The sequence below is a fragment of the Mastomys coucha genome, unplaced genomic scaffold (assembly GCF_008632895.1).
Source record: "Mastomys coucha isolate ucsf_1 unplaced genomic scaffold, UCSF_Mcou_1 pScaffold4, whole genome shotgun sequence".
Lineage (NCBI taxonomy): Eukaryota > Metazoa > Chordata > Mammalia > Rodentia > Muridae > Mastomys > Mastomys coucha.
Genome location: NW_022196910.1, coordinates 50297855 through 50309184, shown reverse-complemented (window position 1 = coordinate 50309184; position 11330 = coordinate 50297855). Strand labels below are relative to the sequence as shown.

At 39.6% G+C, this 11330-nt stretch overlaps 1 protein-coding gene across 7 annotated transcripts in view; it reads left to right on the top strand.

The window, feature by feature from the left end:
• Usp15 (ubiquitin specific peptidase 15) overlaps positions 1 to 11330 on the top strand; it is a 95304-nt gene that overhangs the window by 74619 nt on the left and 9355 nt on the right. For all 7 annotated transcript variants that reach the window (XM_031349965.1, XM_031349964.1, XM_031349969.1 and 4 more), the window contains 11 exons: positions 686 to 844; positions 931 to 1155; positions 3742 to 3825; positions 3916 to 4010; positions 4106 to 4297; positions 5669 to 5784; positions 5963 to 6235; positions 6671 to 6741; positions 7063 to 7178; positions 7611 to 7760; positions 9807 to 9910. In XM_031349965.1, the coding sequence (XP_031205825.1) occupies positions 686 to 844; positions 931 to 1155; positions 3742 to 3825; positions 3916 to 4010; positions 4106 to 4297; positions 5669 to 5784; positions 5963 to 6235; positions 6671 to 6741; positions 7063 to 7178; positions 7611 to 7760; positions 9807 to 9910 (1585 nt within the window). The remainder of the gene's footprint in view (positions 1 to 685; positions 845 to 930; positions 1156 to 3741; positions 3826 to 3915; positions 4011 to 4105; positions 4298 to 5668; positions 5785 to 5962; positions 6236 to 6670; positions 6742 to 7062; positions 7179 to 7610; positions 7761 to 9806; positions 9911 to 11330) is intronic.

Genomic DNA, 11330 nt, shown 5'->3' with positions numbered 1-11330 from the left:
AGTTCACGTGGATACTGTATGCATAGGCTGTAAAGAGTGCAGGCAGAACACCAGTTCTGATTCTTTACAACTTATTTCCATAAATAAAGGTATCACACATTAAATGAACAAATACAGAAGTGCATTCCTAGGGAAGTGCAAGATTTTATTCCATCAAGCCTTAGTCACATTTTCATCAATTCCTAAATACATCTTCTGTTTTATGTGGGTCTGTTTGAAATCTCAGGATTTGTTGTGTATGGTTGATACATTAATACTGATTTCACAACCAGCCCTCTTACTCATTGCTTAACAAAATGTATCTAATTGTACTTTCCCCATAAAGTACATGACTACCCCTGTATTGATGAACTCTAGACAACGCCTTAGCACTCTGCCTGGGAGCAGTTTCAAGCACTAGCTAGCCTGACAGGAAAGCACCGAAGTATAAAGAAGAAAACACTAAGAAAATTACAAAACAATGCTGAAACTAAAAGACAGTATAGCTTGTTCACCTTCTTCCTGGAGGGGAGTGCACGTCAGTAACAGGGTTTTACTGGGGCACACCTCCAGACGGCTTAAACTGTATCACAGCTTGACTTGGGGCGTAGAAGTAATTGATAATAAATAGGGAAAATGAGAACAGCCATGTGCTTTTTAAGGACTCCTGTCTCTAGCTGACTTTGAGATTTTGCTTGTCTTACAGACACAGGTAGGTCGTTTTGCACCGCAGTTCTCTGGATATCAACAGCAAGACTGCCAAGAACTACTAGCTTTCCTATTAGATGGATTACATGAGGATTTGAATAGAATTAGGAAAAAACCATATATCCAGTTAAAAGATGCTGACGGGAGGCCAGACAAGGTAAATGAAAGAACGTCATGGCGTTAGTGTCTTCATTGTTACAATCCTCTAACACCTCTTAGTAACTATGTTCACTTCCTTTGTAGGTGGTTGCTGAGGAAGCCTGGGAAAACCATTTAAAAAGAAATGATTCCATCATAGTAGATATATTTCATGGCCTTTTCAAGTCTACTTTAGTGTGTCCTGAGTGTGCTAAGATCTCAGTGACCTTTGACCCTTTCTGTTACTTGACACTTCCATTGCCTATGAAAAAAGAACGTAGCTTGGAAGTTTATTTAGTTAGAATGGATCCACTTGCTAAACCTATGCAAGTAAGTAGTGACTTCTTTACATTTGTTATTTTTATTCTTCATGGGACTATTTTAAAATTTGTTGGTTTCTCCAGCACTATTCAATAATAAAATTTATTGGATAATAGATTTTATAAGCTAAATACTCTGGAAATTACACCTGTTTAGAATTATGTGAAGTTGAAGGATGTCATAGAAAAATAAACTTATCAAATTTCTTTGTCACATCAAAGACAACTAAGATGTTTGTTTTACAATTTGGGATGGATATCTACTTAGAAAGATTAATAACAGTATTATTGTCTGTATTTTTTTTCTATCGAATTTTTAAATGGATTTATTTTATATGTATGGGTATTTTGCCTGTATATGTCTCTACCACATGTGTTTTTGGATGCCCTGGGCCTGGAGTATTAGATGATTGTGTGCTCCCGTATGGATCCTGAGAGTTCATCCTGGCCCTTAAGGAGGAGCGATCAGTTCTCTTAACCACTGAGTTGTCTCTAGCACCCCTCTAATCAAGTTCTTTATGTTGTAGGGTTTTTTTCCTGGTCACTTCTAGAAGTAAAGCTTATATTGTATTTTACTTATGTATTCATTATTGTCTATGTATGTGTCTATTATATATTTATTATCTATTATATTTGTTGTAATATGATCATGCATAAGTAGAAGTAACCTTCAGGCATTTCAAAAGTTTGATGTGAAATAAACTCGTATAAAAATACTTGGTTCAGGGCCAGCAGGATTCCTCAACGAGGTAAAGACAGTTGCTGCCAAACCTGACAGACCTGAGTTCAGTTCCTCGCACTTAGGTGGTGGTAGGAGAGAGCCTGCTGCCACACTAACACTCTGATGTGACATGCACACAGACACAGTCAGTAAACCGTAGTAGGAAATACTTGTCCAGATGAGTTCTAATCTGTACTTAGTAGTATGCTTTGCTTACTCTAGGCAACATCTCTGTGGTGCACATAATGTCAGTTGATGGCCTGATTCCTTTGCCCTGTGCTATCACTGGATTCTTCAATGTTTTGTGAGAAAACTGGTGCCTTTTCTGGTTTTGAATCAGTGATTCCTTCACATTTGACCCCTTCTAGGGACAGTCAGCTCCTCCTTTGCTCCACTAACCTCTGCTGTAGCACCTCAGAGATTTTAGTTTCACCTTCTCTTTCTTTCTCAACTACCCAGGGCTCTTTGTAGGCAGGGAGCTTGTATTCCCAGTGCTGTGACTTTTAAATATTAATGCAGAAGAGCATCCAGATCTGTGTTAGTCACTCAGTGCTTTTTTTCCCTAAGCAAAGCAGATTTGCTTCTGACTCTTAGATTATTTTCTATAAATTCTTATCTTAGGGTCTAGCCAAATATCTCCGATCTGTAGATACATAGTAGAAGTGAAGTCTGTGGGACAGGTATCCTGTGAACAGAGCTCCCTTTACCCTCTTAGTAAGGACAGTACGTGTGCGGTGTTGTTAAAGCTAAACAGCTCCTTCATTGAAAGTGATGGGAAGCTCCAGGCAAGCCTAAGCCTTTGTTCAGTGGTGGGCTCTAGGAGAAAAAGGCATTGTTCAGGGAATGCAGTATAGGAAGATTGTATTTTGGGGTTTGTGATTATTTGGGTTTTTTTTTAAAACTGTTATATATTTCAGTACTTACACAAAGTTAAGGTAAATATGGAAGGGGTAATTGCTGTGTTTGGGCATCGAAGGAAGAAGTCAGAATTCAGGCCTGGGTGCTAGGGTCAGGTATGCACAGACACAAAGATGTGTCTCCCCGTAGGCTCAGAGAGAGGAACAACCACCTCTGGGTTCAAACTGGACTTCCTAATTAAAGCAGCTTCAGTTTCCTACATGAAGTAAGTGTTCTGCAGCTAGTGAGGTGAGAAAGCTAAAGAATCGTGAAGATCTCAAATGGTTCCTGTAGGTCGAACAAACAAGTGACACAGAATGTTCTGGGCAGTGGGAGAAGTGTCAAACTAGACAGTCATTTGTAGTTCACCATTGCTGAAGGTGGGACATTTCCTCCAGCAGTCATGAAAGCTGGAGACTTTCAGCTAGGAGAAGGTTCATGTCTTAGTGAGACACCATGACCATGGCAGCTCATTTAAAGTTTCTGAGGTTTAGTCCATTGTTATCTTGGTGGAGAACATGGGGTTATGCAGGCAGACATGTGAAGGACAAGTAAATAAGTACCTAGGAGTTCTGGATCTGGATCCACAGACAGCAGGAAGAGGGAGCCCTTGGGCCTGGCTTGGGCTTTTAAAACTTTAAAGCACTAGTGATACAGGCCTTCCAACAAGGCCCCACCTCCTAATCCATTCAAATAGTGCCACTCCCTGATGACTAAGCATTCACAGATGGGCCTATGGAGACCACAGTTCAGAAAAAAATAGAACAGGGAAGTTGATGGCATAACAGTGTAGGGTTATGGTGAAAGGTCATCAGGACACACAGCCCAGCAGAGGTGACAGAGCTGTCCTGAGGTACATTCTCACCAGGCACTCCCATGCCAAGAGAGATGCTCTGAGCCTCCTGACTGTGGCAGCCCAGGCTCAGCTGTTCACTGGTTTTCCAATGTAATAAATTACAAATTTTTTTTGTTTTTCAGTACAAAGTTATTGTGCCCAAAATTGGAAATATACTAGATCTTTGTACAGCATTGTCTGCCTTGTCGGGAGTACCTGCAGATAAGGTGAGGTGTTCCTGAGATTAAAATGTGTAAATTGGTCTTTAGTTCCTCAGTATTGTAAAACCAGCTTAATAGACATTTATTTCCTTCTAGATGATAGTCACTGACATATACAATCATAGATTTCACAGGATATTTGCCATGGATGAAAATCTGAGTAGTATTATGGAGCGGGATGATATTTATGTGTAAGTATAATATCCATTCACAGTCTGTTGTTTGGGGAAGAAATCTAAAGAACTAATACAAAACTTGGAGTTTATGGTCATTCTTGCCCTTGTAGGTTTGAAATTAACATCAACAGGACAGAAGACACAGAACATGTAGTTATTCCTGTTTGCCTAAGAGAAAAATTCAGACACTCAAGTTACACTCACCATACTGGCTCTTCGCTGTTTGGCCAGCCTTTTCTTATGGCTGTACCACGAAACAATACTGAAGATAAACTCTATAATCTTCTACTCTTGAGAATGTGGTAAGTGCCAGATAAGTATAGTTATACAAAATCAGCATGGTAACAAAATATCTAAAGAAGGTCATCGTGCAAGGTACTACCAGAATGTTAGACAAGCTTCTGTACCAGATAGAAATGAGACTACAACGAGGGATGGCGATGATCTATACCTGAAATCTAAGCTTTAGGTGTGACCCACTGCATGAACTGGTCTTAGGATACATACCTATAATCCCTGCACTTCTGATGTGGAGATAGAACAATCAAGGATTACTTTACATAGCAAATTTGAGGACAGTCTGGGCTACAAAAGAAGAGTGCCTTAAAACATACAAAATAAATAATAAAATAAAAGTAAAATTACATTCTAATCCATTGACTTGGTCACATAAAATTCATTACTGATGTTATTTCAAATGTCAAAACACAATTATTACCTGTTTTATACTGGTGGGAAGGCAGTTTTAGTTGGCAAATGACTAATATTAGTTCAGAGTAGAAATCCTGGTAAATCAGATGGCCATTTTTATGCATGCAGCTGGATCAAGACTTGACAACAATATTAACAGGTAACATGGTAAGACAGTGCCAGCAGACATACACGTACACACACACACACTGCTTTTTTATAAACCTTAATGTGAATAAGGTAATGGCAAATACCATTAGACACCTTTCTCTTATCCTTTATAGCTGACATTTTATATTATTTCCTATGTACCAAACCATGGTAATTTCATGACCCATGTATAAAGATAACAGTACACAAATATAAGTCTTCCTTCCTGGCAACAGTCCACACCATCTAAATGAGGACCAGATGTGAAGTTGTTGGTTTATGTTGAGAAGTCACTGTACTGCACCTTTAATACAGAAAATATGGAAAACCCAAGATGAAGAGACGATTCAGTAGGTAAGGTAGGGATGCTTGCCGCCAAGGCCAGCAACCCACGTTCAGTCCCTGAGGCCCATGCGGTAAAAGGGAAAAGGAGAGAACCAGTGACTACAGGTGTCCTCAGGCCTCCGTCTCCACACATGATGCCCATGCACACACCCACATGCACACACCTTTAATTCCAGAACTGAGGTGGCAGAGCCAGGAGAGCTAGGAGTTCAGTGCCAGCCTGATCTACATAGAGTTCCAAGCCAGCCTCAGATATACAGTGAGACCTATCTCAGAAAGTAACAAACAAAAAAGGCTAGCAGTATAAAGGCGAAAAACTCTAGAGGTAAATAATCACATTTTTATATTAAAGACCATACAAATATAGATTATTACTCAGCTTTACTTAAAGTGTGAGGTCTTGTGCTTAAGTTAAAATATCTGGTTTCTTAAGTAAAATGGAAAGTTAATTTTATAGCAAGTTCATTTATTACCTGATTTTTTTGTAGCCGGTATGTCAAGATGTCTACTGAAACTGAGGAAACTGATGGACACCTGCGTTGCTGTGAGGACCAGAATATTAATGGGAATGGGCCAAATGGCATACATGAAGAAGGTTCACCAAGTAAGACTCTCTGGTCATGTTTTAAGTACTCCTGACCTAGACAGTATTTCCCCAAAGACAAGGTTAGGATGTGGGTCAGTGAAGTAAAGCACATGAGTAGATAGAGAAAAGCAGTTCCGGTGCTTCTGAAATGTAACACAGGGTTTATGTAAAGACCTTCCTCCTTTTTTACACCAAGGTGAGATGGAAACGGATGAGCCGGATGACGAGTCCAGCCAGGACCAGGAGCTTCCCTCAGAGAATGAGAACAGTCAGTCTGAAGACTCAGTTGGGGGCGATAATGACTCTGAAAATGGATTGTGTACTGAAGAGACATGCAAAGGTCAACTTACAGGACACAAAAAGCGATTGTTTACATTCCAGTTCAACAATTTAGGCAACACTGATATCAACTACATCAAGGATGACACCAGGCATATACGATTTGATGACAGGCAGCTTCGGCTAGACGGTGAGTAGCTGGGAAGCTGCTTAGGCACTGAGCTTGAGCAGAGGGTCGCCTTTCGCTGCTTGGGCACTGAGCTTGAGCAGAGGGTCGCCTTTCAGGTGACAGACCACGAGATCTGGAGCTGCCACAGACAGAAGCACGTCTGCTTTCTATAAGCAACAATTGAAAGCCTTAATTAACATCTTCAGTAGTGAGAGTGTTTACCAAAGTGGGGTTAGTCTGCGTGTGCTTAAGCTTTGTAGCACTCTACCTCTTAGATTGTGTCAGTGGCATGGGAACAGCCCTTAGTCTTGCGCCGACCACCCAGTGCAAGTAGAAACCATGACGCTTCCTTGTCTGTTGTGTATATGTATATGTCGTGTATATGGCACTAAGATGTTTATTTTAACATTTGAAGCTTAGGACATTTTTAATGAAAAAAGTTGTTTTTCACCTTAGAAAGATCTTTTCTCGCTTTGGACTGGGACCCTGACTTGAAGAAGAGATATTTTGATGAGAATGCTGCAGAGGTGAGGCCTCCCACTGCTTGCTCTTTATGTGACTAAGAATTAATGATACTCTTCTTTCTACCCTCGCTTCTACAAATATGTTGATTTTAGCAGAAAACAAAGTTAACCTTTTTAGTCTTTAAGGCAGAGTTGGTTTTGAACATGTTTTTCATGAGTTTATTCAGCCAGAGGTTCATTTAGCAGTTGCTGCATGCATCTGTCATCTGACATGAGCTATATGATGCTTCTGAAAGTTGGGATTGTTGTTAGACATAGTCCATGTATGACTAAGAGTCACTTCATTTCATTTGTTCTCATAACTCAAGAAATCCTTCTCTTTAGGATTTTGAAAAACATGAAAGCGTGGAATATAAACCTCCAAAAAGGCCCTTTGTGAAGTTAAAAGACTGCATTGAGCTTTTTACAACAAAAGAGAAACTAGGTGCTGAAGATCCCTGGTAAGAAACTGAAATGACTCTGTCTTACTTCCTCGCCCAAGGGTTTGTGCTAGCCGTGCTGCCCAAGCACTGAGTTCCCTTGGTATTTGAGTGAGGTATTTTTATATAATAAGCTTTAGTCTAAAGAGGCATGCTGGTATCTTTTTAAAGTATCAGAGTAAAGAATAAAGTATCAGAGTAAAGTAACCTTTATTCTTGTGACTGTATTGTCTACTCCCTAATAAACCACTTTGATCATTTCTTTGAGTACGTCTTTATATAACTTATCTGAAAATGTAGATTAATGTAGTGAGGAATTGCTTGCACGTTCACCTCTGTTAGGTCATTACTCACTGAGAAGACAGAGACCTGCCCGGTGACTCTGATTCAAAGTTTTCATTAATGCAGTCATGCTTCTTCCTCTGTTAAGCTATATGATTTTCTTCTTGATAGGTATTGTCCAAATTGTAAAGAGCATCAGCAAGCCACAAAGAAATTAGATCTGTGGTCCCTGCCTCCGGTTCTTGTGGTGCATCTCAAGAGATTCTCCTATAGTCGCTACATGAGAGACAAGTTGGACACATTAGTCGATTTTCCCATCAGGTAAGTTAAACTACTCAGTAAACAACAGGCCTTCTTTTTGCAAATTTATGTGATGATTTCCTTATTTTGCATTAGGAAACACCAGGTATATTTAGACCAGTTTAAACATTAAAGTTTTGAGTAGTTCTCATAATTTGCTAGAATTAATGTTTCACAATTTTTTTATAGAGATTTTTCATAGACCAAAGGAAAAAATATGTTTTTTGGGGGGGGGGGGCGGGGGGTTGTATGTTTTTTGTTTTGTTTTGTTTTTTGTTTTGGTTTTTTTAAGCTACATTGTAACTCAGTCTGCCTGCATTACCTTAGGTTACAGTACCATTTGTAAGATACGTTGTGGGCTCTAAGTCTTCCTAATAATTATTATCATCCATTAGTCACTCCTAAATATGCTTTTCTAGAAAAACTAAAATGATAGAAAAGTATAAGGGAAGGCTTAGACTAACACATTAGATACTACCCTTGGCATTTTCTCCTTATGTGGTGTGACATGTGTAAAAAGAACAATCTGAGGGCAAACATAAAAATTAATTTTCAAAAATCTGAGGCCAAAGTCTCTGGGGTTTTTTGGGTTGGTTGGTTGGTTGGTTGGTTTTTACTACACAGAATTAGAAATTGAGAAAGTGAACAAGAAGCACTGTATTTGCCTTCTGCACTGGATTACACGGCCATGAGCAGGACACTCTCCTGTGTGGAAGAGGACAAGACAGTCTTTCACCCTGTGTGAAATAGTAGACATGCTGACGGCACGTAGATTAACAAAGACAGTTGGAAGGATAACAGTAATGTGAACGAGAAGATATTTATTAGACTCATTTTGCTGGTATTTATTGATTGAAAACATGTTGCAGTCATTGAGCATTGAAAGGGTTAGGGCTGAGCATGTCTGTGTGCACCTCTAACCCCAGCCGTGAAGCAGCGGATAATGAATATGTTCAAGGCCGTTCAGTGTATAAAATCTCTTAAAATACCAAGCCAGAATGTTTCAAGTCTATATCATTTTAACAGTGTAAGTATTAAAAAGCTAGATTCAGTAGCAGTATATTTAAAATTGAGCAACATTATAATGAACAGTATGTGGCATTCAAAAGATGCTACCCATTTCTAGTATATAAATCATTCAGACCATGAAGCATAGAATAGAAATATTACATTTTAATTCTAATTCTTTGAAAATGTAACAATGTATTTGTTCACATCCAAGACTTCCCAACTCCTGCAGATCCACAGGTCCTCTTTTTTTCTTAAGATTTATTTTTACTTTGTAGATGGTTTGCATCTTAGGTCTATGCACCACATGTGTCCAGTGACTGCAGAGGCCAGAGCTGCCATGTGGGGACTAGGAATTGCACCTGGACCCTCTGGAAGAGCAGCTGGTGGTCTTTTATGCTGAGCCATCTCTCCAGCACTACCACCCCTGTCATTGTTGTTAGAAGACAGTCTCTTACAGTCTTTCCTTCCCCTGCCTCACTGTTCCTGAGATTTAAGTGCAGGGTTGGGTTGTAAATGCATTAAGTGGAAACAAGTATCCCACGGTTGGTCCATTGGTCTCTGTGTTTGTCCAGTTGTGACTGGACGGAGTCACCCTCATCTGTGAGTGTGGAGCACTGTGTAAAATGCAGTTAGAGGTTATACTGGTTTACAGAAGCAGCAACAGGGGAGGGGCCCTCCAAGTTTTTAATTTATGAATATTCACAAGAAAGTTGGTTTTCACTTTTCATTTAAACTTTTTCCTTTGGAACACTGAAAGTTAGTGTATCATGAAAACATCGTCAGAATAACATTCAGTGTTGCATTATTAACCCCTAAACAAGGATTAGTGTTTTGGGAAAACACTAAAATTTCAGGGGTACACGTATAATTCATTTGGTAAGTTATCTCTAGGTAATTTCTTACATGAGATGTGTGTGTTTTGCTGTTGTATTAGTGCACATGCATGAATACATATAGTCAGTATTAGCAGAAGGCACTATTTATTGCTTTAGAAGAGAAATATTTCATCACTTTTTAAAGAAAGTATGCCTTAACCTCTGATTTCCTTTTTAACAGTGATTTGGATATGTCAGAATTCCTAATTAACCCAAATGCAGGGCCTTGCCGCTATAATTTGATTGCTGTTTCCAACCACTATGGAGGGATGGGAGGAGGACATTGTAAGTTGACATTTTACATTTTAACCTTTTCCATTCCATAGACTTTTTCCTGTAACATAGTTAATACATTTTAAAGTAAACAAATATCAGATGAATCTTGCTTATAAATCATTGTTCAGTATGTTGAAGTGAATGAATCACCTGTATAACTTGTGTCTTAAAAAACAGTTCTACAAAGGAATAGTTAGTGCCCCTCAGCTGAAGGCCAGGAAGGCCCATCCTATCTGAGGTGCTGCCCTCCCAACTCGCTTGTCATCCTCTCTCCTTCTCAAGTATTAGGGCTGTGCTCCTCTGTAGGTCTTTTGTAGGTACACAAAGCTCTGTCTGCCTGTCTGCCTGTCTGCCTGCAGGCCAGAAGAGGGCACCAGATCTCATTGTAGATGATTATGAGCCACCATGTTGTTGCTGGGAATTGAACTCTGAACCTCTGAAAGAACATCCAGTGCTCTTAGCTATTGAACCATCTCTCCAGCCCCTGTGTACTTTTAAACCATGTGTATTTATTTGTTAACTTAATCAATAGATACTGTTGATCTAGGCTTCACTCAGCTGAGCAGATTTAAGAAGGGAAACAGAACGAAAGATGTGAGGATGGTGCATGCAGGATCCTAGAACACAGACAAAAGACATACACAGCTGGTTACTGTGAGTCTGAGTGGTTGGAAGGAGGAAGGACGGCTGAAGGCTACACAGGGGAAGAAACTATGATGCCACACTGTTCCTCAGTTCCTCGTAATGTTGATGGTTAATATACCAGGTGCATAACTATGGTTGGAGCATGTTCTATTAGCACATGGGGGTTTTGAGAGTGTCATTTATATAGAGCATGGAGTAAAAAGTAGCACCTCTTATCTTTCCCTATTCTGTACTGTGTTAAAGGCAGAGAAATCCTAGTTTTTAAGAATCACAGGCAACTAAGCAAGGTTGTCAGAAAGGAAAATGTCGTAGGAAACTTAAGTAATAAAGATGCTAGACTTAGTCATCAGACATAGCCTAGGTTTAAGTCACAGCTTGGCTGCACGACAGCTACACTGCCTGGAACAAACTGTCCTCTGGAAGCCTAAGGTTCCTAGCTCTCCAGTGAGAATGAGGATGATACCTGAATGTGGGTGCAGTGCACAGTGCTGGGCCTGCTTACAGAACCCCTGCATTAATGGAAATGTCTTGCCACTAGTGTATTATTTTCTGTGAATTAAAAAATCATAACTATATATTTTTCTTCTGAAAAAAGTCACAGGTTTCAACTTAGAAAAAAAAAGTATTTCTTAGGCATTTAAACTCGCTAGAAATGATTCTCTAAGCTTTTGTCAAATCAAGTGAGTGTGTTCTAGCCTCATAGAGATGCTTCATAGAGACGCTCACCATCAGGTGACTGTACTAACTAGCCTCTCACAGACGCTTACCATCAGGTGACTGTACT